Genomic DNA, 25,710 nt, shown 5'->3' with positions numbered 1-25,710 from the left:
GATTCAGCAGCTGGCTCAGGAACTTCGTAGGGACTAGGTAAAGAAAAGAAAAATCCTTCACTCTCTACACACAGGAGCAACCCCTGAATAGAAGTAGATTCTCGTGGAGAAGGATTTGTGATACTGAGGTTAGATGTCTACCTCCAGTAGACATAAAAGGATTCTAGATTACCTAGGAATTTCACTGGCTTAAATGTAAACATCTCCTCAGTGAATAATTCAAGTCAGGTGAAATAGGTCCCACCTTTTATGCACAAGGGTGGCGAAAGACTGGTGTTACAAGCAATAATTAGAGGAATGAATGGAAATTCCCTTATAGGCACGCATTAGAGGAACTATCAGAGAAAGTAAAATTAACATCACTCTGATTTCTTGAATAGTAATATAAGGTTTAATATTACTTTTATTCTGAACATTTAAATAATGTTATCATGAATATTAACTTCTGCATGTGTTCGGAACGTACCTGTTGTCTGTTTACAAACTTTGAGTGGTGGTTTAGAGAATATAACAGAAACAGAACAGAATATCTGATTACTTTTCACAAATCCATGCATTTATGATACTCCATGAGGTGCAACTGCATTAGATGTAAAAATGTTTTGCCTATTTCTTTGAATTGAAAAGGAAAAATTTAGAGGAGAAATACACCAAACAAAACATTTTTAAAAAAATACTTTGTGACAGTGTCCTCAGTGGAAGAGCTCAATGTCAGAAATGATTCAGAGGTACAGAAGTTGTCCCCTGGTATTTTAATACACTCTTGACTAATATTGGTTGACTAATTCCTAATTAGTTCCCCTGGATTTTTCAGGAATGCTGCCCAAGTGCTCTGTACCCATCATCATTCTCATCTCCTCCATCTGAGAAGGCTTATTTAGTACTCAAGTACCCCTTCCTCATCCAAACTGCCAAGTGAGGGGAAGCCAAAATTCCTACCCATACTTTACTGTGAAGGAGTCCAGGTCAATAATATTGCAGTGTCCTGGATTTCAAGGGTTTCCTTAACAACTCTTATTTGAAGTCATCTAGTTTAGTAGAAGTCGTGTTGACCTTTATGCATGTGACTGTTTTTCATATATACTCTTGTAAAACGTGAGTCATGTTGCAAACATGCAGAATTCACATCATGAACCAACCATGAACTAAATTTCACAGCATTTGAAAACCTCTGGTGTAAATTTCAAAGAGAAGAATGCTTTCTGAATGTATCAGAACAGGAAGAGACAGGAAAACAAAACTATCTGGAAAATCAAAACTCATTCTAATATTTTTCTTAACTTTTATATCCTGCCTGACAATGTATTTTATTTTGCAAGATGCTAATACAGGACAGGGTATCAATTTCCTACTATTACCATGATATTATTTTAATAAATCACAGGTCTAGTATAAAGGATAAGTTCATCTACAGAAATGTATACACAGACTACTTTTACTGTTGTGGGATGTATGTAGAACTTCAGAGTTTATACACAGTGGAAAGCAGTTACATAGCCATCTCACAATAGAAACAAATGAATCTAAGTTAATACCGGTAAAGATCTGTCCCAAACCAGTTTGGTTTTGAAAGGAGAGAGAAAGGAGGGAAGGAAAAGTTCTCAAAGCAGAGCTTTTGGAAGATGGCAGGGCCATCTGTAGACCCTGTTTTCTTTTACCTCCGCCAGTTGTCTATTGCAGTAGTAGAAAATGGCATTTATTATCCAGAGGTCTGTGTGTCCTCTTATGGAGGCTATTCTTGTGCAACACGGGAGTTTCTGACAAAAATTGTGTTTTCAGTGGTGACCATTGTGATTTATATGCTAGGGAAGGTGCTGAGAAGAGACAAAGCAGTGCTATCTGTGCATGAGAGCAGACAACACTAAATATGCAGCCCCCTGATGCACTTCTGAACAGCTTAAGGACTGCTCAGGATATAACAAATAGGAGTAATTGTGGCAAATTTACTGTAGCCCAAAATTTCCCAGCTAAAAATTATAGATAAATCCATGAAAAGGTCCAAGTTTCTGTCACTTACAGGTTTCCATATGAAAGAAACTCATAACAATGTTTCACAACCCCATGCAACGCTACAGGCTTGGGGAAGAGTGACTGGAAAGTCACCTGGTGGAAAAGGACCTGGGGGTGCTGGTTGACAGCCAGCTGAGCATGAGCCGGGAGTGTGCCCAGGTGGCCAAGAAGGCCAACAGCGTCCTGGCCTGTATCAGCAATAGTGTGGGCAGCAGGAGTAGGGAAGTGATTGTGCCCCTGTGCTCAGCACTGGTGAGGCTGCACCTCAAATACTGTGTTCAGTTTTGGGGCCCTCACTACAAGAAGGACATTGAGTTGCTGGAGTGTGTCCAGAGAAGGGCAACAAAGCTGGTGAGGGGTCTGGAGCACAAGTCTTATGAGGAGCGGCTGAGGGAACTGGGGTTGTTCAGTCTGGAGAAGAGGAGGCTGAGGGGAGACCTTATCGCTCTCTACAACTACCTGAAAGGGGGTTGTGGTGAGGTGGGTGTTGGTCTCTTCTCCCAAGTAACTAGCAATAGAACGAGAGGAAACGGCCACAAGTTGCGCCAGGAGAGGTTTAGATTGGATATTAGGAAAAATTTCTTTACGGAGAGGGTGGTCAAGCATTGGAACAGGCTGCCCAGGGAGGTGGTGGAAATGTTCAAAACCTGTGGATGTGGTGCTTCAGGACATAGTTAAGTGGGCATGGTGGTGTTGGGTTGATGGTTGGACTTGATGATCTTAAAGGTCTTTTCCAACCTTAATGATTCTGTGATTCTGTGATTAATCCAATTATTTTTCTTTTCTGTGCTATTATAAGGTGTCACCCAGTGCTCAAATGTAAAAAAAAAAATCTGTTACAGTATTTTAAAGTAGTTAATGAGTGTTTGTGGCTGCAGAAATCATGATGAAATTAGTGCTCATACATTTATAGTTACTGTTACATAACTGAAGAATTAACAAATGCATATTTGCATAGCACAGAGGAAGGATAAAAGATTCATAGAACAAGTAATAGCAAGAAGTTACTTTTTTAAAGATATAATAATCCAATAATGCAGTTTTAAACCTAGAATTTAGACAACAAGGTTCCTGTGTGCCTTATTCTTCCTTTCATGCGTAGGCCTTCGGGGAGCCCCAGGATATTCTTTGGATCAAGCCCATCACCTTCCAATCGAAATGGATCCATTGATTGGTATGTCAAGATGAAAATGTAGCAATATATTTGAAAACAGCATTTTCAAGAATTATTGATTAAGCTGTATTTGTATATTATGCTTCATTTAACACAGAGGATAGGAAAATATTTATTCTTGTCAGTCCTGGAGAACTAAAAGCATTAGCTATTGATGCTGCATGAATTACATGAGTGCTATTTGTTATTAACATCACCAGCCATTGGTATTTAAGAAACAACCAATTAAGTCAGTTACATTGTCAGCCCATATCTATAATTCTGTTCTCTTATCAGGTCACATTAGTAAAATAAAATGTGAGGGTCTGGTAGAGTTCACATATTTTCATTTCTTACAGCCAGCACTGTGTATATCAGTGCAGGTGTAGATCCATTTCTTTTCATTCAGTTTATAATTTGAATTGTTTTATTTTACTAAATTAACAAAGACTGGATTTTAAATCAATGCATGATTGTATTGTTTAAATCCAAAAATATTTGAGCAAGTGAACTATTTTGAGAAACAACATCTGCTAAACTGCTAGAGAGATTGCGGGACTTGTATTCCTAATGGGCATTATTTCTGTTTAATTGCAGCTATTTGCTTTGCGGTTGTTTGTTTATTTTTTTGCAGTAGGCATAATTTTGAGACAGAATTTGGTGATAGGGAAGGTTCTTAGAGACAATTTTGCAGCATTGGTAAGAAAAATAATGCATTTTTAAACATCTCCAGATGAAAAGTTCCTTTTTTGCCTGTGTCAATATTTGCGGTTGAAAGATTTATATAGAAGTACCTCAGGAGAGTTAGCTTTCTCATTCTGAATGCTTCATTTGCTCATATAATGACAATGGTTTTCTCTTCAGATTTTCCTCTCAAAAGCTAGGGCACAACTATTGTGCCCACCTGTTCTAGAAATTTGAGTAATTTGTTATTCATTATCTGTCAGTGGATGGACATAGAGGGTCTGGTAATTTAAATGTGTGTTCTTGGAATGTTTATAAACATGGTATTAACTTTTACAAGCAAATTTAAGTTAGGGTTTTGTTTTTTGGTTGAGTCCTTTCATGCAGTTGTGACCAATTTAAGTAGAATAACTGAAAATAGGGGCAAAAGAAATTTCAGAATATTATCTGCACTAAGCAGCTTTCCTGCTTTAGGAGAAATGTGTCTCTCTGAGTGAGTTTTACCTCACCTAACTTCAATTAGCTGAAGTTAGTTGTCAAGATTTCCTCCATAGCTACTGTCGAAAGAGAAACCATCCTCTGGAGTTGTCTAGCACTTGGTCAGCTATTACAGTGTCAGATGACTTGCCATGTGAAGCGATGTCTCTCTCTCCAGTGAGTATGGAGGGAGTGCAGATAATTAACTGAGATTATATACTGAACTTTTAAAAGGTTTATATTAGGTGAGAGGGAACACACCTTTACTGTATTGCCAAATCTTGTCTGTTGTGTCACAGGAAGAGCATTTTAGCTGGATACTCCCAGTCCTTCCCAACAGCTCTGTTTGACAGTCAGGGTGGTAGGATTCCGCATGAACCATTCCCTTTTCCTGTCTGGGGGAATTTCCGGGTGGCATTGCCTCTTTTAACATAACTGCCCATGGCCTGGCTCCCTGCTTGAGGAGTAGATAATAAGACAGTGTTGAAAAAGCACATTAGATTTGAGTAGCTTCATTTGTTAAATCCTTACATCTTTGATCTGGTTAAGTGTCTGCAAGTATGGGAGATGTCAAGGTCACACAATACAAGCTGGAATATTTTCTGTAGGAGAGATACCAGCCAGCAAGAATTGACTTTCTGCAGTATTGTTAGCGTTGACTTGCAGTTTTAAATGGACTTCCATCGCTTTCCCCTAGTTCAGTTTGGTTTTGGAGAGTAGTTCAGCAGAGCACTTAAAACATTACCACATATTATGCAGCGCATTAGGCAGTTTATAGGAAATTGTCATCTCCTGTAAAATCTTTTGTCTTATTCAAAGGGAAACCAGAAATCTCACAATAATTTCGTATTTCTGACACCCATATAGACAGCTCTAAATGTTCATATTCAAAATGCTTACTCAACAACAAATTCACAGTTCATTGAAAGTTAAATGTATTCATTTTCTCCTGTAAGTGGATGACAGGAAGGTGTTGGAATGGCTTACTTGTAAAATGTGTTTTGCATTTCGTTACAGCCAATAACTCTGGTGTGAACAAACGGCAGATCACAGACCTTGTGGATCAGAGCATCCAGATCAATGCACATTGCTTCGTGGTCACAGCAGACAATCGCTACATTCTAATCTGTGGTTTCTGGGACAAGAGCTTTCGAGTTTATTCTACGGAAACAGGTGATCCTAAATACAACTGCCTGTTTCTTCTTAGGTCACAGAGTGGATGGTTGTCTTAATACTACTCTATCTAATGCCTGTGTTGACCCATCAATAAATGATAAAGGGCAGTTTATAAAATCCTTCATTATTGTTTAAGCATAATAGCTTTAAGATGCTTTTTTTTTTTGGAAGATAAAGGATGTAAGAGGAAATGGAAAGGCATACAATTTTGTTAGTGGTAACTTTTGGGGACCGTAGTTATATTCAGGGAATTGATCATGTCAAAAGGATCAACCAAAATTTTGGTTACAGTATTTTCATGGCTGTGTTGTTTCCATCTCTATTTATTTTGTGTAATAAGGAAGTAGGTTGCATAGCCTACTACCAGTAACCAATATTTTGTTTCTTTGACTGATTACTTAGTCTGATATAATTCAGTATATTGCTAAAAACTGATTGCGATAACAGAAAGAAGGAGGTGATGATCATAGTAAACCTTAGTTTGACATTAACATAGAATGAATATACACTTTTAATATAATAATGTAGCACCGTTATGGAAAAGTTCATGTCCTCTCTTATGCATATCATTAATGAAATTCACAAATACTGTTCTAACACCATTGCTTAAATACTGATGGAGCAGTAACTCCACTTAATATTCAGTGACTGCAGCACTGACTTGATTTTCAGAGATAAGGGTTAGGCTATGGATTGAAATAGAGCACATCCCTCAATAGGAACATAAAAAGAGAAAAAAAGTTTTATCTTTGTGATCTTTTAATCTTGTTGTAGCATGCAGTGAACTCTGATTAAGGGACATGAGGCAAAAATTACATTTGAACTGAATATTTGTTAATGCTTTAGTTAATAATTTCTAAATGCTGCAAGTACTTAAAAAACCTGAATTTGTATCACTTTGCACTCCCACCAGGAAAATTAACTCAGATTGTGTTTGGCCACTGGGATGTCGTGACTTGCCTTGCCAGATCAGAGTCCTATATCGGTGGTGATTGCTACATCGTGTCTGGGTCCCGTGATGCTACATTATTGCTTTGGTACTGGAGTGGCCGACATCATATTATAGGTGACAATCCAAATAGCAGTAAGTATCCTGTAAAAAGCACCTTCCTGAGAGATCGTCTGTCACACCTTTTCATTTTTAGCATTCCTTCTGTCAGCTTCGGAAGGTATTACCAAATATTTCGATTACTTCACTTACAGGTTGAAAGTTGGTGTAAGAAGAGCACCACATGCTAAGCAATTCATTGAGTACTAGCCAAAAAAATGTTTAAACAGTCTGTGCGTGGTAACAGATAATAGTATGGGAGTAATTCTTAAATTCATAATTGCCTTTATCACTTATAGCACCATGTCATCATAAACTAGAACAAGATGGTTATGGCCTTTAAGTGACAGGATGTATATCACTGTATTTTGACTTTCCTTTCCCCAGAAATATTTTTTAGAATTTTAACTTACTCCTTTTGTGCTACAGCATGCTATATCAGCTGCTTGCCTTTTCAAAAAAAGAACGTCTCACATGCCATGGAATTAAATAGTCTCTCTGAGAAAGGTCTTTCTATAGCAAGCAAACCTTTGGAGAAGGAATGTGGCTGAATAAAAATAGGAAAGATAAAATGTCAGGAAGCATTTACATTTCATTTGCAGGGGACTAACTATCAGTGCTTTGCAGAGTGAAGGGGACACAATAATAATAATATTAATTTATATAAGAAGGCACTTAAAGTGCACTGTGAATTTACAAGGTCCCTTCGCCCAAGACAGAAATGTGACCATAGCTAAAGACAAAAGCAACTTTTATCCATATACAGGATTTGTTTTATACAACACTAAATCCATTTCATTTAGAGCAGTTTCTGAATTCCAATGATTATTTTCAGCACGAGGATATTGCCTCTTTAGATAAACATGGAAGAATCCATCACTATCAGTTTTGATCTCTGGTTCAAGTACTGACTGGAGGCAGTTGCAGACCTGCCAGTTACAGACATCTAAGTGAAAGTATTTCTTCAACTGAATGTCTGGTAAAAAAGTATTCTATTTGCTACTAAGTAAATATTTTGTTTAATTTTGCAGCAGCAGATTTTTTATTGTGTTTTAATTCTCTTCCATTTGTCTATAAGCAGGGCAAAGGGGAGACAGATAAAAGCCTCACTTTCTCACCTGACTTTCTTTTGCTTTTATAAAAGAGAGAGAATGGAAAGGGGAGAAAAAAATCATTTTCCCATAACAAATGTCTCTAATTTATATGTGTATTCCAGGGCTTTTTTAACACTTAATTCACAGATAGGGAGAAATTCAGTCTAAAAAAGGTATTTCATGCCAGGGCACTCTGTTTAGCTTGATGCCATCTTGCTTCTTTGAACGCCCGTGTGATTCATGTCAAGTATTAGTAATTTCTATGCTAAGTCAGAAAAAAATAAGAGCTTGCACCTTTCATTAAAGAAAAAATGTAAGATATTTCCTTCTTTTGATTATACGGGGCTTGGACAGCCTTGCCATTAGCATCTCCTTACTGGCTGATACAAACTGCTCCAATTCTTTTGAAGATAGATTTATTTTAGTTCTGATACCTTGTCATCATCATGAACATATCTGAATGCAATAAAGTGGTACTTTTTGGAATCTCAGGTTTAATATCTTAGCTGTGTAACTTTGGAAGTCTCTGCCTTGGAGATCTGTAATTTTCTGAAAAGAAAGGGTACCAGTTGGCTGGCAGAAAGCAGTGAAAACAAAAATGAATTGTATTATTTGCTCTCTGTCTCTACCTCTATATGGATAAAGTGTTGTTTTGCTGAAGAAAAGGCCTTATAGTCAGATTAACGGGAGACTGTGCTGCAGATAGTCATGTCCAGGCAAATGTAATCTTGCCGGCACAGGTAGCAGAACCGAGGAAGATTAAATACCCAAGTCCACTGTGGAAGCTTCCAAATATATTGATCAGATTTCTTACTACTCATGTTGAAGACATGTTGAAGACTCATTCTGAGGAAGAGTGATATCATCACGATTATTTCTATCTCTGCTCATTGGATCAAAGTTACCACAGATGTGCTAATCATGTACTATTACTGTACTATAACCAGAACTTCATGTGTTGTAAACATATCCTTATTAACAGCTACTTTGACTTTTCATGAACTTTTCCGTATTTCCTTTATCAATAAGGATAAATCACAAGTGATTATACGCCTGAAGGACCTTCTGCCTTTTAAAAAGTCTACAGTTACTAAATCTCTCTGCTGAAGTAATGACTACTAGATCTGTTCCCTACCATAAACAGACATGATAGTTGTTGTATGACTGATTCCCTGTATACTGATTTTCTGGAGTAAAGCCTTCTTAATGATCCTTACAAAAATATATTTGAAGTTTTACCACCAAAAGTGGTAAAAAAGTGAAGTTAAAGCCACCAAAACAGTAGAGAAGTATTTCCTAATCTACTCTTTTTCTATACTTACTGCTAGAAGATTAGGATTTACCTTGTAGGAAAAATGAAAGTGAGATGTTCAATGTAGGTCAAATCCAATTAGTTAACATCTTTAGAATGAATTTCCAGAAAGATGTAGATGATATTTGCAGGGGAAAAAGGGGGATTCATTTTTTTAAAAGCTGTCATCTGGAAACACAGATAAGGTATTTTATACCAAAGACTGTAAGAAGGTGAAGAATTCAAAGAAAAATGTCAGGTATAGTAATTATCTGGGTTAGATGCTTGACTTTATAATGATCTTTTAAGCTGAAAGACAGTTAATTATCAATTTCAGCTTCAATGCATCCAATTACCAAAAGGAACTTTAGTTGTTTCAGAAAATATTAATGGGGGAGGGGGGGAAGCAAGCCCCCAATCCTAAACAGTTTATGTAATTTAAAATTTATATAGAAAACTGTAGATAACATTGCATTAGAAAATATAGCAATCACAATCATTTATTGTGAAATACTCTGAAGCAAAAGGTTGTCAGAATAAACTCCTTATCGATTTTGCTAAAATTCCATAATCCAGAATCCATAAGTTAGATAAAATCTTTACTAAGCAACACGTATGTCAATAACCTAACCTGTCAGACTTGTGTAGAGCCTTCTGCTAAAATACCTGTGTGGTCATGTCCTCAGAGGGTGACCTCAGCTGTGCCTGTGGGAAATATTGAACCAGCTCTGGTTTAAAGAGGAGAATGGAGAAAAATTGTGTCTTGCATAAAACTCTTGCAAGTGGCTGCTCCAGCTAAGTAGTTCAAAACTTGCCTATGAGAGCATGGTGAGCTTCATTTTATAATTTAAAAATAATTTTTCCAATCATTGCATTTATTGTTATCACTTTTATTCTGCAATAAGTATCAAAAAGGAGTTTCTTCAACAGTTTGCACTTGTCACGATTTCTTGACACTTCTCACAATTGCTGAAGTGTTACCAGATTTTAAATACAATGTTTTCCATGGATTAGCTTTCAAAAACAGCTTGTAAAAAACCCTCTGGTTAGCATGTTTGTTCAGGAAGTGAGTGACCAAGTTCTTGGTCCCTAGAGACTGCAGGAATTCACAGAATCACAGAATCACAGAATCATTAAGGTTGGAAAAGACCTTTAAGATCATCAAGTCCAACCATCAACGCAACACCACCTTGCCCACTAAACCATGTGCCAAAGTGCCATGTCTACACGTTTTTTGAATACTCCCAGTGATGGTGACTCCACCACCTCCCTGGGCAGCCTGTTCCAATGTTTGACCACTCTCTCCATAAAAAGATTTTTCCTAATATCGATTCTAAACCTCCCCTGATGCAACTTGAGGCCATTTCCTCTCATCCTATCACTTGTTACTTGGGAGAAGAGACCAACACCTGCCTCACCACAACCCCCTTTTAGGTAATTGTAGAGAGTGATGAGGTCTCCCCTCAGCCTCCTCTTCTCCAGACTAGGCAAGCCCAGTTCCCTCAGCCACTCCTAAGACTTGTGCTCCAGACCCCTCACCAGCTTCAATTCAGACCCACATTCCCCTATTCACAAGAATATGCTGATTATCAGGCTATAAATTAATGTGGGAGGAGCTCCCTGTGAACCTCCATCTTTGGTGGAAAGCAAAATTCTTTTCTCTGCTCTTGTTTATAGATCTTATGTGACATGATGATTGGATAGCAATAGAGAAAAACCAAGAAATCAGGAACCAAAACTGCATACCTTCAACAGCAGTATGTAGGGAAAATCTTCTCCCTATTTGTACTTTCTCTGGTCCAACAAAAGTTGGTTTCATGGCTATGTAATGGCTGACCTCCAATAGTGGTGATAGAAAATGTCCTTTTCTAGCCTAGACTAGAGGCAGGTGCCTGGGGATGTTCCTGGAAAGTGAGAGATGTGGCATGAATTCCTTTAGGCTGAAGGGCAGCTGAATGGAGTTTTTCAATGTATGTTTGAGCCTCCCCTTATTTCTTTATCCTTGCCTAGCTCAGTATCACCTTTGGGAAAAATGATGAGCTGAACAAAGCTTAGTCATCTTGCCAAGGTCAGATACCAACTTCTAAGCCAAAATTGCCCAGCTGAAATAGGTAATCTGAATCTGCACCTTATTAAGTTGATGACCACATTATATAAATCCGCTGCAGTTAAGAGAACTGTGAAAGGAATCTGTTTTTCTTAGGAAGACATGGCACATGCAGAGGACATAGTTTGCTTATATTAATTCTTTGAAGTGATCTGGCAAATGTAAATCTTTGCAGTTCTAAGAGATTGAATAGAAAAATTATCGTAATGGAGTTTGACAATTTGTGTTTTGAATCTTTTTCTCTTATGAGATATACGGTTTTGTTTTATCTGAGCACTAATTTTTATACAAATTTCTTCTCACTTAGCAACTGTATTAGTCGTCACAGAAAGGAGCAAGGAAAGTACATGATATGCCCTGGAGTTCAACACGTATCATTACAGTTGTTTTATTTTTATATTTTATGATTGCTTTATTGAATGTCTCTTTCAAACAAGTGACTTTCAAAATGAGAATTATCTCTGAGTCTTTGAACAGATACCAAAGCAAATGATAGTATTGCAAAAAAGTGAGGGACAGATGCTTTCATCTGAAACAGACACAAATTCAGAAACTAATTTGGAAGTGATAAAAATTAATTTGCACACTTTAATTGGAATCAGACTCCTGCATGAAAGAAAGGAAGGGTAGGCAGCTTGTGCTAAAAGCTGATTGAATTTTTTGTCAGGTAAGTATGTTGGACTTGGCCGCTTATCCTCTTGAGCCTCTCTGTGCAATATATTACATTCACCCTCTGACTGGTGTTCTTTAAAAGGATCAATGCTATTCCTGTTTTGTCCCTAGAGCCTGAAATTTCATTGATCTTGGGACTTGACATTTCGCATTACTTATTGTAGCTTCCAAGAAGATGGTCACAAGAGGTGTGAGAGTTAACTCTGCTTTTTCTAATGGGAACTGTGCTGACCGTTGGAAAATATTCTGTCTATCAGCCCTAAGCTGGGTCTGTTTAGCATTATAACATAAGCGTCAGAGGTGCTAATAATTCGTCTTGTCCCAGTGAGTGTATTCTGTATATATCTGAAAGAGAGGGTAAGCGCTACCATAAAGGATCTTTGTCAAGTTAACCTGCACTTTTTTTAAAGTCTGTCACAAAGTATAATTTTATGTATTCCTTTTACATAACATTTTTTGGAAACAATTTAAAATTGGGAACATCACAGGTTTTGTGAGTTTGTATCTTACCAGAGTAGTTATTCTGAACTCAGAATATTCACTTATTCTTCTATATCCCTCTACATTTTAATACCGTATAACATGCCCTAGTTTAACCTTGAAGGGACAGCAGTTTAAAAATAGCCACCAGTGTGTTCTGTACCAAGTAGACTGGACGGCTGTCTGAAGGTCCTGTGCAAGCGCGTTGGCACACGTGCAATCTGCTTTGCCTGTTTAAAGAGTCAATATGATACTTGTATGTTTGTACAATTTAGGTATTAATTTTTAAAATGCGGTTGTTCTGTTCTGCCAGCGTAGAAGCTCTTTGAAAACTAATGTGTAAATTTTGTTGGCACCATCTCTGCTCTGGTAGAGATCTGGCAGCCAAAGACATCTCACTCCTAAGACTGACACACAAAGGTAAAGGAGCCAATAATACACCTGAACTAACGCAGTTGGATCTAGCATTGTATCAACAGATGTCTGTGTCCATGCATTGCTGCGTGCCCCGTGGGAGCCGTACAGTGCAGGGCGGCTCAGCAACTTGCCAAAGTTCCCAAAACAATTTAGTAGAAGAAATAGGAGGAGAAGTTGCAAATCCTTACTCTCCTCTCCTCCACTGTATTTTTCCTTTTGGGGTCTGTATAGGTGCAAGGTACCTGAAAGTCCACTCACCTGGGTGAATTGTTTGTAGATACATACAATGCTGCTCACGTTCCCCAGCAAATAAACCAATTCCGCTAGAGGTGCGAATATTTTGAATACATGGGTATTTTTCTGTCAGCAATCTTTCCTTCATTTTGTGGACATTGTTATTGGCTGTTTCCTAGTTTGAAATATTCCTGTTTATTGGTTGTAGCCTTATCTTTTCATCAAACTCCAGGATGTTTTTTTCTGACAGTAAAAATTCAAGAAGTCTATTACATTTTCACTTCCATGAAAGCCATAGTATTTTCTAAGATTTTTGTTTCTGATGAGTATCCCTCAAAAGTACTAACAGTAAAGTAAATAGTAAATTATTTTCAACAAATAATTCAGCTATAGCCTTGTACTTGTTTCCGTCAAAGTCAGAGATGAAATGGAAGCTGGAATTTGCCTTGTGCTCTCATGTTTCTTTATACAGAAGACTCCTAGATGTTTCCCCATAGCAATCTGTACATAATTCCTGGAAAGGACAATATGAGAAAAATAGTAACACTGTCTGTTCTCTTTCTTCTTCTTTTTCCTTACCATGCGAGAGCACCATTTGTTCCAGAAGAACCTTACAATAGTATTAAGCATTATATATTTTCAGAGAGAACGGGAGATGTATTTTATTTTAGATTTTGTAGAAAAACTTACTTGTTTGGAAATACAACACAGATTATTACCTTTTTTCCTTCTGCCCTCTAGTAATTCAGTTCAAAGGTGCTCCTTTGGGGAAATTACATGGAGTTTACAGTGATGGTATCTCAGTTCATAGGTAGGATATTTTCACCTGCAATTCCCTTAGAGCTGCAGCCTATGACCTCTGGCTGCATCTATCAGTGGTGATGTGACAGTGACAGAATATTTTTCTAGATTTTGAATGATTCCTGGAGTTCACAACTTCTGTCCTTAGCAATAAAATGTAATATGATTGAGGTTCTCTTCCCATACCACAGTTTTTCCTGTAGAAAGTATCACTGAATATTTTTTTCTTTGAGCCCTAAGGGGAAAAATCCCATTTTCAATTACTGTCGGACTGTTACTCCTAATAATGATATTCTGTTATTAATTTGTATTTACTGAAAAACCAAACTCAAAGATCTATATTTCAGGGCAGTTGTTTCTTATAAGCATTTTCTTTTATAAATCAAAAAGTCAATTAAATATGATCATTTTACATATTCTGATATTTTACAGTTTCATATTATATTGTTTTCCTAAGAAACAGTGAGGAAAATATCCTTTTGAAAATGGCATTCTTTCTTTTCCCTTAAAAAATTTCTAACCATCTGATAATTTCAGTCATTCACCCTTCTGATGACACTACTGTATATGCCTCTGTAATCAGAGACTAAGCCAAGATGACCCTTGAGCATAATTCCTCTTTTTTCCAAGAGGACCTACAGAAGAAAAAAAACCCAACAAAACAAAACCAAAAACCAACCGGAAAATTCTGAATTTAGTTGAATGGCATTTTCTTTCACTTTTCTGTTATGCACTTGGAGAAAAGAAAACCTCAAAAGGAGATGGGGTTCTCAACAGCAACATTGATGGGGAAATTGTAAAAATTTAAATCTCAGATATAGCTAATCTTTGATGAGAAACACAAAGCATCTTTCTCTGTTTCTTCCAACATCCATCCTTCCCTAGCAGTAAAGCCCCGTTTTCAGTTCACATCTTCAGTTTCCAGACCAGAAAGATCCCTTGCTGGCTAGATTAAAGATTGGGAAACTAGGATTCATTAAGGTAGCTCTTTTCATAGAGAGAGGAAAGTGTTAATGTGTCTGTACAATGCAATGATAAGACCAGGTAGATTGACCCAGCCTGTACTGTTGAGTCCAAAACTGAAGCCTGTAAATCCATGGTTGGTAGTTCTTAGCTGGTTCAAAAAGATAGTAAAATACATGGAATTAGTATTAAAATTTTGATGACAGGAGACATTAGGGTTTGGCAAGAAATACTGTAGATGCACGCTAAATTTTCAAGAACTATTGTTATATACAGTTCTGGCTACCCAAATTTTAAGAAAGAAGGTGGACTAGACAGGCACAGAAATGGGTTGCTACAATGACTAAAAAATGTCAAGCCTGTCACTTCAAAGGAGTTTATAAGAGTTTGGTTTCTTAAATAGACTCAAAAAGAAAGACTGAGAGGGATGATTTATTCTGTAAGTACATGAGTAGGGAAAACACAAGAGAGAGAGAAGACCTGAAGCTAGACAGTGCTGACACACGAACAAAAAGATACAAGGTAGACAGGAAGAAATTCAGAATGAAAATCAGAATATTTCTGTCTTTTAGAGTAGGAAAGGAAAGTTCTGGAACATCCTTCCAAGTCACATACCCAGATAGACATTTCATTGATTTGTTAACAGGTTTATATGATGTGAGTATCCGCAATAAAAGAGACTAAATTCATTGACCCACAAAAGTCTACCCAAGCCTCCATATCTTTCAGAAACCCGTGCAATAATGCTTAGCTACTCGGGTAGTTCCGTTTCTAATTTGTTTTAGTTTTTAAATGTTTTTCCAGTTAGGAAACTGCATTTTATTGCGGGGTTGAAATGTGTGCAGCCATTCAGCCATTGGACCTTGCTGTGCCAGTAGCTGCAAGATAAATTTCTGGGCTATCGGACATCTTGTATGCCTGTGACTCCCAGCTACAGCGGTCAAGTCACTGCTTTGCTGCTTGTGCAGTGAAGAGAGAGAACACTTTAAACTCTGTGCAGCCTCCTGTCTTTATATCAGTTGTGTGACCCTCCTTTAAGCTTATTTCTGTAAATGTGAGTACAAGACTTTAATCTTTCTGGTCTACAATGGCAAGATATTTCTCAACTCCTATTTGCTATTGTAGGGTATTGCATTGAAAGTTAATGTTGAGGGAGTTTTCCTTTCTGGCTCCATATATCCTTCTCTGTCTCACTGCCTTCCCAAACACAATCTCCTCTCCAGTGAGCAGAGCTTGTGCTTGCCCAGGAGCTGTCAATCTTCCACCTGGCTGCATTCAAAATAAATAAAATAAATAAAACACATTTGCTACCTCTTTATTTACCTAGGCAATGCAGAGAAAGTTAGAATAATTACTTTCACTCTGCATTATACATTTGTCGATGAATCTTTGCATGAGTTTTATATACAACCGTATCTTACCATATCTATGCTGTAGATAACATTATTGGTTAGTATTTATACCAAGAATCAATTCCCAGCTCCTGACTGATATTTCCAATATCCTGATATGTAGCTCATAGTAGATACCTTTATATGGACAAAAAAAATTTAAGAACCAACTTCTGTGCCATCCATGTTCATAGAATCATAGAATTTTTGCGTTGGAAGGGACTGTTGTGTGGAAGGGACTCCATCTTGCCCACAGTCAGTTCTGTATAAAACAGGTTTAAATCAAAACATTGTGTTACTAAGACAAATACCTTGGAAAAAAAACATAGAGGCCATTTTAACATAGCCATCTTTATCCTGTCATCCTGTCAAAAACAGCTAAGATGCTTGCTTGACAAGACTCCCATTCCAGTACAGCATGGTGACTGGCATTAATGAGATTTTTGCTTCCAATTCTTTGTTGACAGAACTGGGGATTATCCATTTTGTTATTTTGCATAGGATTAATGTTACAGTAATTCATCTGTCATTCCCTAGGTCATTTCTTTTATCCTTTTTATGTATTTGAACTACACTGGCAGAGCTCCAGTCCTTTGGAATTTCCCAATTTTCTATATTTCATTTGTACAAAGTAAATATAACCAGATGAAACCTGTGTTATCTAGCAAGCTGCTAATTTTTTCTTATAGATTCACTTTCTTTGCCTGGCAAAACAATATCAAGTACTGAGCAATTCCTTACTGTACACAGGAGTTTCACTGTTAAGATATTGTCATCGGTTATTATTAGAAACAACAGAAATGTTGCTATTTGTCATATATCGTCCATAAATGCCACTTGTTTGAACCCAAAATAGCATACATTTCCCTTCTGAATACAGAAAATAAATATTTATGGAGTAGTCTGTCCTACTCTTTAATAAATTAAATATGATAAAAATGGCATAGGTATCCATAGTGGTATGTATAAAATGATATATACCCATAACCATTTTTAGGTATAACTTTAATCTATAAGCATTCAACGTGTCTCTGAATCAATAATGTCTATGCAACAGTAGTATCTTTCTAGTACAGTGCTGTTCCTCCTCTCTTCTTTTCCTACCCCCAGTTTTATGAAACAAATTATGATCATTAATATAGGAACATCCTCAACTCATGCTACTCTTTAGGTTCCTAGCAGCAAAGATACATATGTTCAACAGCAGACCTTTACATTACAGCTGCTTTTAATACCACCACACTTCATGTTCTTTATCTGAAATACACATTTTCAGTATTTTTAGGTCATAAAACAATGAAATATTGTTATCAATTGTGTATTGTAAACAGCACACAGTCCATAATTTCTAAACCAAAGAAGTTTGCTTTTCATTCATATATGAATTAATGCACTGGGAAGCTGTGCTTATGAAAGTTTATGATATCTGAATGTATTTTGCTCAGAAACCTAAGTATGAGATATTTAAGCACACTGCACCTCTCTCTGATGCTTACTGATTTAAGGCAAATTACAGCAAAGTCCTTCTGTTGATAAAACAGGTCTGGTTTGGCATTCCTCTGTTGTTTCCTGTTTTTGTTTTTCTTCTTGTGTTTTTTTTTTCACAGGTGATTATCCAGCTCCTCGCGCTGTTCTAACTGGTCATGACCATGAAGTTGTCTGCGTGTCGGTCTGTGCAGAGCTGGGACTTGTTATCAGTGGTGCTAAAGGTCAGAAATGTTTTTATGATTTAAGTCTTAACATTTTTAAAGCCTTTTTTTAGTGGTACTTCTCAGTCTTCCCTCAAGCCACATGTACTTTAATTATCCAAAGTCTCCTCTACTAAGATGGGTTGTAATTCTGGGGGAATCTGCAGCAATTTACTCTGAAGATTATTACTTACTATCTGGACTTACAAGGTTTAAACACAAATTAAGTTGATCGTTCCTTCCAACCATCAGCCTGTGCTGATGATTCCCAGATCCCCCCAGATCTGGAATAGTAGTTGGTAGAAACTTATACAATAATTCATAATGGCATCTACTGATTTTGAAGAAACGTGTTGATAGACACCTGTATTTACAGGAGGGCCAGCTCCAAGTTCTCCACCCTGATTAGAACTGAATGGCAGTTTGTAGGACTGACCTCAGTCTCCGCAGCAAGGGAAGCAGGGCAATTTGCTTGGGTTTGGAGCTGTGGACAGCATTTCATCCAGTAGGGTTTTTTTTGTAGTGGATTCCAAATAATTAGGAGTTTGCAGGTCTGTTATTACCTCTCTTCTGTTAAACTTTTTGAGCCATCTGTTCACACTTTCTCCCTGTTACTTGTCTATGGAATCCACAGTATCCAACAATTGCTGATACAAATGTTCAAAATACCTTTCCAAACTTGCAGCGGTCTCTGTAAAACTGGTAATCAATGTAAATAAATCACCCATCTCAGTGAGTGTTTGCTTCACCTTTCCTTATTCTGTTTCTCCTTCATTTGTTCCATTTTACTTGTTCTTCCCACCTTCTCCTTTTCCCCATAATTCCATGTCAACTTTTCTTCCCCCACTGCCCTCCGTTGTCCAGCTGCTTTTCTTAATTTGACAAACTGCATGTCTTTTTCTCTTTTCCTTTCCTACTTGCCTCCCCCTCCTCCCCTTCTCTCTTACTTTCTTTTGTGCTACATTCTCCCTTCTTATTTTCTTTCTTTACATTGCCCTTGACCTTCCTTAAGGTTCTTCTTCCTTATGTGTCTTCCTATCTCATTTCCACTCCTACATCCACATCCAGCTACTTGCTTTCTCTGTCTACAGTGATACCAGTTTTATTCAATTCCATGGATATCCTTGTACTCCTTTATAAAAGGTTTGCTGCTTCTGAGGGTAAGAAGGATGTGATGTGTGTTCTGCCCACTTTTGCTGAGCTCCTGGGTTACTGTCTTTTATACTGCCTTGGAGCTCAACATTTATTTTCAAGTGTGAAACCTTTGAGTAAAGGCATTTTTAACAGGAAATCCTAATGGGTCATTAACTCTTGTAATGACATACTACATAACAGTCCTAGGCAAAGTCAAGACATTTATGAAAAAAATGTACAGTGATGCAGAACCTAAAGTTTTCCCTTGTACCACTGCTATTTCGTACCTTTTAAGGCAGCTTTATACAGTCTTACTGCCTTCATAGTGCCTTTCCAGTTCTGGAGCCCTCAGCACAGGAAAGACATGGACCTGTTGGAGTGGGTCCAGACGAGGCCACAGAAATGATCTGAGAGTTGGAACACCTCCCCTGTGAGGACAGGCTGGGGGAGTTGGGATTGTTCAGCCTGCAGAAGAGAAGGCTCCAGGGAGACCTTGTTGCAGCCTTCCAGTACTTAAAGGGGGCTTATAAGAAAGATGGGGACAGACTTTTTAGCCGGATCTGTTGCCATAGGACAAGGGGTAACAGTTTTAAACTAAAAGAGGGTAGATTTAGAAGATATAAAGAAGAATTTCTTTTTCACTATGAGTGTGGTGAACCACTGGCACAGGTTGCCCCGAGAGGTGGTAGATGCACCACCCCTGGAAACATTCCAGGTCAGGCTGGACGGGGCTCTGAGCCACCTGATCTAGTTGAAGATGTCCCTGCTCACTGCAGGGGGGTTGGACTAGATGGTCTTTAAAGGTCCCTTCCAACACAAACTATTCTATGATTCTAATAGTGTATCCTTTCCAACTATCTATCTGCAAATTTCCTCTTATTAAAGTAGCTGACATCTGTACTCAGTTACCTTCTGCTTCATTAAGTATGAGATGCTTTGGTAACATACAATTTTTTAGAGGTAAAGGCTGCTGGAGGACCAAAGACATTTACATCAAAACTAGAATATGTTTGTAATTGATCAAGAGAAATGGAGGCCCCATCTGTCCCCTGAGTTACTCTTCTCATGTTCTTCCTCCTCAAACTCTAGTCCATGTATAAATGCACAGAGAAAACCCCTTTTTTATCACTGTTTTCCAGCAGATGCCTGTTTTAAATCTTGTTCTGTTTCTGTCCTTCCCAGTCCTTTCCAGTTTCTTAAATTGCATTTCATGGCAGTGCTGCCTTGCCTTGCCGTCCTGCCTGAGCACTGCCTGTGCTCCTTCGTGGGGCGGCTGTGCCCCTGGAGCTGGCTGTGGCACTGCAATTACACACACAGCATAAGAGAACCTGCGGAGGCAGCGGGACAGCACATATAGGACTCCTCTGAGAAAAATCCTGTGGTTGATGTTTGCGTGTTCTTATCCAACAACCCCAAAAAAGAGCAGTCTGTATGTCTTTACAGTAGCATCCTAAATCAGATTTTCTTTGTGCCTTTTTGTGTCCATAACCACCCAGCTATGAAGGTATTACATGTTTTGAAAAATCTTTTGAAAAATCTAACATGGTAATTATTCTAAAGGTGGAGGCATCACTTCTTACAACATCCTGGCACTTCACTATTTCCAAAGCTGAAACTCAAGTATTTGAGAAAATAAATTAATTCCATTGCAGTTGTATCCCATGGACCCAGCCAGGCTTGCAGTCTCTTTGCATAAAGCTTTATGCAAACACAAATAAAGACCCGTACCAGAGGGGCTGCAGATGAAGGCACTGCTGCTGTGATTCATTCTTCCTGGGAAACCCAGCTGCTGTGTGAATTTCAGAGAAGTTAGAAGGGCTTAACCTGAGGTGGCTGAGTCTGCCAGGATGAATTTACTTTCAGGGTCATAAGCCAGCTGTATAAGGAAGAGATTACTGTGCTGTCCAGGAGTACCCTGTGATTCATAAAAGAAAACATTTAGTATTTGCCGTGACTCATTACATTTATCACAGAAGAGACTTCTTCTTAGCAGGAATACGGATCTCACTTTCAGAAGAGCTTTTCTCCTAGTTCTTGAAATGGAAATATCCTAGGTTTGCACCTTAAAATGTACATTGTAGGTTTCATAGCTGTTTTTTTCTTTCATCAGCAGTAATTAGAAGACATTAAAATCTCGTATTAAAGTCTCTCTGGAGTAAATGCAGTTATAGCGTGGTCTTCTAAAAGCTCTTATAGTCCAGATATCATAGTAACTCTGTTGGCTGTCAGATGATCCCCATTGTAAAAACAATTCAGGACTGAAATCTATGCATACAACATATTCACTGGGGGAGAAGACCTACAGGAACTGCCATTGTCTATAGGAGAAATATGCAGTGATACGATTATGTGCCCCCTGGGAGTTGCTCCTACTAGTCACTGATAGGGCCCCATCTGTTTAATGTGAATGGGCAGGCTAAAGAGAGTTCATGTTGGAGGAAAGCAGTAAGACTGAGGCTTCTGAATGCTTGGAAAGAGGAAAGAATATTTTAGAAGATAGATCAATGCAAACTCCCACCAGTTTAGGTATATAATAAACTACCACTTTTAGGCATGTGGTATCTATTTTCTTACTATACTAGCTCTTGCATTTCCTTTTCTGTTGTGTATTTTAAATTCCTTAAGCAAATACTGCATCTCTTTATATCTATGCAGGACTAATGTTATATAAGTGTGTATTATGCATTGCCTTTGTGCACAGCATATATAGTTTGTATAAGCAGCAAATATATGATATATTATGTTTTCATATACAGAAGGTCCTTGTCTGGTACACACAATTACTGGAGATTTGCTGAGAGCCCTGGAAGGAACAGAAAACTGCTTGTATCCTCGCTTAATTTCAGTATCTAGTGAAGGTCACTGCATCATCTACTATGAACGAGGACGGTTCAGCAATTTCAGCATTAATGGCAAACTCTTAGCTCAGATGGAGATCAATGATTCAACCAGGGTAAATTTAAATTGAAACTAACATTTGTTGTGTCTCGCTTTTATTTATTAAAATAAAATTAATTTATTTGCCACGTGGTTTAAAGGAAATCACATATGCAAAATTGCCACCTCCTGTTTAAGTCATATTCAAAGACAGATCCTCTTGTCTCTATCTCCAAATGCAAAAATGCACTTGAGCTTTTCCAGAATAAATAAGAACAAAGTGTTTATGATCCCACACAATTCCTGAAATTTGTGTTTGGAATTAAATTTCAGTGGAAAATACGTCTTTAAAACAAAATGCTCTGAAAAGAGTCCATTCTTCATTTATTAGCCAAGACATGAATTCATGCCTTCAGGGCTCTGCTCTGTCACTAGCACTTGAAGCAGCATTAGGAATGCAGATCACTGCTCTGCTTTAGGTGTTAGTGATGGCACTGAGTATTGTAGGACAAACATCAAAATGTTACGTGCTGAACTCAAGTCTTGGAAGATTCAGTTAAAGAGCTTTTTGGTTATATATCTTGTTTAAAACCATACAATTGTTTTATTTAAGATTTGGAGATCCAAAATTTGTTGATGTACTTCTGGATTGGGGAGAAAGAAGAGTGGGAGCATTTTTCTTCAAATTTCAAGTGGGCAGAGCAAAAGAAATGCTTTTAAGTTGATTAAATTTTTGTAAAATTTTGGACCTGTTTCCATACAAGCTTGGGTGTGTGCTTGGGTTTTGTCTTTTTCTCCTAAAGGCCATCCTCCTGAGCAGTGATGGGCAGAACCTGGTGACGGGAGGAGACAACGGTGTGGTGGAAGTATGGCAGGCCTGTGACTTCAAACAGCTCTATATTTACCCTGGCTGTGATGCTGGCATAAGAGCTATGGATCTGTCTCATGATCAGAGGTGAGTTTGTCGTTAATATCTGTATGTGAATGGTAAAATTTCACAAACTATACATCTCCATGAGCTTTAAGGTACGAATTTATGATATGTGGTTGTAAACAGGGTATGGTACAAACCCGTTACCCCAGCTGCTATCTTGTTGCTTTATCTGACTCAGCACTTTTTCTGATCCTTGAGTCTCACAGCACAAGTGCTTAACATTAAGGTGAGGTCTTATATCATTGAAGTCAGTAAGCCAGAGGCTCAGCTAGAAAATACGGGTAAAATTACATTAACTCAAGAACATAGGAATAGTCAGACTGGATTGCAGGGCAATAGTGCCTATTAACCAATGCCTTAAAACCAATTACAAAAGTTTGTGGTACATTTCTGATTCTCAGATATGCAAAGCTTGAGAAATTCTTGGGGTTGTATCTAGACTATAATGTGTAATGTTATCAGTGGATCTATCCACAAGGAATGAGTGTGGTCCTTTCCTTTGACCTTCTTGAGCAATGGAGATGCAATGTACAAGCCTAGATTTTTGCAGTCCCTGCTGTGGCACCAAAAAAGCACCCTGTAAATCTAAAAGATATATGAACCTGGTCCCTCAGTCTTCTATTGTAATGTGATTATAATATAATATAAGCCTATATGTTGCATTTATGCAGGGTTATGAGTGGATTCGCATGCATCAGTCATATTTCTTATGAATATGCAAACTCGTGACATGCAATTGGTAGGATATTAGAAAAACCATACAGCATTCATTTCAGTTTATTTTTCTCACACTTTTCATCATTCCTATGCCATGTACTCATTTTGTAACGTTACAAAAACACCTATAAACAAAATATGTACTTAATATACTCATGCAAAACTTGAAACAAGTTTTTTTTGTCTCAAACTTAGTCTAATTGAAACTAACTTACTGGAAAAGGCCTATTCGCTCTATTCGCTTCTGGAGCTTTGACTGTCTATGTATACAGTACTGTACTCTGTTTGAAGAGATTAATTTACACCGCAAAAAATTTCACCTAGACTATTTTCTCTATCCCTTATTGTAATACCAGGCTGGGAAACCTCAGCTGTGCAAAGTGCTTTTAAGTACCTGCTTAACTTTAGTCACATAATTAAGCAGAGAACTGCTTTTGTATGGTTTGATAGAAGTGGTGATAGATATCTAATCCAATTTTAAAACTCAGCTACCAGAATCAGAGGATATGTGATAATTGGAAAATCACCTCAACTATTGCCACCAGAACAACGTAAATATGGGGCTACATTTCAACATGAAGCTTTTTAGGAGTGCCAAGGTATGATCAGTTTATGATTAAGGGATCAGCTCAGTTGTCTTCACAGAGGCATCTCATTCTGTCCAGGTCCTGTGTCCCAACTTCCAGCCAGCATAGACGTGTCAGACATCCTGAGGCACCTCCAGTGGCACGAGGTGCCTAAAATGAGGTAGCAGGGTTCTAAACCACCTGACTGAAGGTGTTTTGGCATAGGTGTCTTCACGTGAGCTACAGGAATAAGCTCCTGTAATAACCATGGCGATTTACTTGCTACAGCCTGTGGAGTCTAGAGGACAATTAAGCTCACCCTAAAGTACATCTACCCAGTGACCTGTAGAGAGTTGGTCTCAGAGAGCTGCACTGAGGGAACTGATTAGGGCCTAATTCGGTTGCCTACCCATAGCCAGTTGGTATTGTCTGAGATACCTCGGGGGTCTGAGGTACATACCTGGGATAGCACGTATGACAAAGGACCTAGTGAAGACCCATACACTTCTGGAGAGGCAGCTGGAGGCAAGGCAGGGTATGCAGGAGCATCTCAAATGCCATGATGCTTTTACCTGTGTGAAGGTGACTTGAACAGACCTCTAGATCTCCCTTGACGATAATGGGAACATGGAAATTTGGCTCATATGTCGACACCTAAATGTAGCATCTCCATCACAAACTGAATCCCACCCATGAACTTAATCTTCAGGTAGTGTTGCAAAAAATGTGTTGCTCTTTTAGCTTTTTTACTGTTTATGGTAAACCATTGCTTGAGACGGTAAAGAGGATTAACAGGACCATCTTTTCTTTCTCTTTCAGAACTCTGATTACTGGCATGGCTTCTGGCAGCATTGTAGCTTTTAATATAGATTTTAACCGGTGGCATTATGAACATCAGAACAGATACTGAAGCGGAATGAAGAACTGAAAGCCCAGGTAAAGCTGAGAGCACAAGTGCTGCAATGAAAGGTGTAGTCTCTGGTGGAAAAACACGTCTGCATTGACCTCCGTTGTACATTCCATTACACCCAGCAATAGCTGTACATTGTAGTCAGCAACCATTTTACTTTGTGTGTTTTTTCACAACTGAACACCAGCTGCTGAAAAGCAAGCTTGTATCATGTAAATTATATGAATTAGGAGATGTTTTGGTAATTATTTCATATATCTTTGTTTATTGAGAAAAGGTAGTAGGATGCGCCACAAGAGACTTTTGAAAATTCTGGGGAACCTTGTGTCCAGTTATTTCAATGTTTAGGCTTTGAACCTAACATGCATCCCATCTCCAGCCTCTTTTCAAGCTGAGATAAAAAAAATACGTTTGATACTTTGTACATCAGATGCACATCTTAACTTTAAAGGGATACTTTTGTAAAAGTAAAACCTTGTATAAAGAACAAAACTGTTTCTTAATTTTATTGTGGAGTTACAACTTGCATGTACTTTAAACCTGATGTCTTGAAGGAATAGGTGCATTCACACAAATCAAACTGGAGATCTGCCTAAGGGTACAGCTTGTGTTAAAGGGTTGAATTTGGGCGCAAACAGTAATTTTGACCTTTCCACCAACACATCTTTTTCACTTTTTGAATCTAAACTTTACCCCTCTTAAGTGGAGTTCTGCTCATGAAGCATCTGGATAAAAAGCCATCATTTGCCATATTTATACTTATACAATAGAAATTAAATTCCTCCTTTTTACATTCAAAGACTAGACAGAAAGGGAGCAAAGAGGGAAGTTGAGTTTAATACTTTGTAATGCTTAATGACTCCCAATACAGACAAAGCGCTATACT

The 25,710-nt window shown here is 38.0% G+C and overlaps 1 protein-coding gene across 4 annotated transcripts in view; it reads left to right on the top strand.

The window, feature by feature from the left end:
• The window catches only part of NBEA (neurobeachin), a gene marked incomplete at its 3' end in the record, with an annotated part of 516,829 nt that extends 492,005 nt beyond the window's left edge, over positions 1 to 24,824 (top strand). For all 4 annotated transcript variants that reach the window (XM_082012155.1, XM_082012156.1, XM_082012153.1 and 1 more), the window contains 7 exons: positions 3,113 to 3,184; positions 5,342 to 5,497; positions 6,414 to 6,584; positions 17,606 to 17,707; positions 21,577 to 21,773; positions 22,501 to 22,652; positions 24,734 to 24,824. In XM_082012155.1, coding sequence (XP_081868281.1) covers positions 3,113 to 3,184; positions 5,342 to 5,497; positions 6,414 to 6,584; positions 17,606 to 17,707; positions 21,577 to 21,773; positions 22,501 to 22,652; positions 24,734 to 24,824 — 941 coding nt within the window. The remainder of the gene's footprint in view (positions 1 to 3,112; positions 3,185 to 5,341; positions 5,498 to 6,413; positions 6,585 to 17,605; positions 17,708 to 21,576; positions 21,774 to 22,500; positions 22,653 to 24,733) is intronic.
• Between the last annotated feature and the right edge of the window lie 886 nt (positions 24,825 to 25,710).

The sequence above is a fragment of the Phaethon aethereus genome (genome assembly GCF_964289735.1).
Source record: "Phaethon aethereus genome assembly, chromosome: 1".
NCBI lineage: Eukaryota > Metazoa > Chordata > Aves > Phaethontiformes > Phaethontidae > Phaethon > Phaethon aethereus.
Note: the sequence above shows the minus strand (reverse complement) of the source record. Positions and strands in the feature narration are given on the sequence as shown.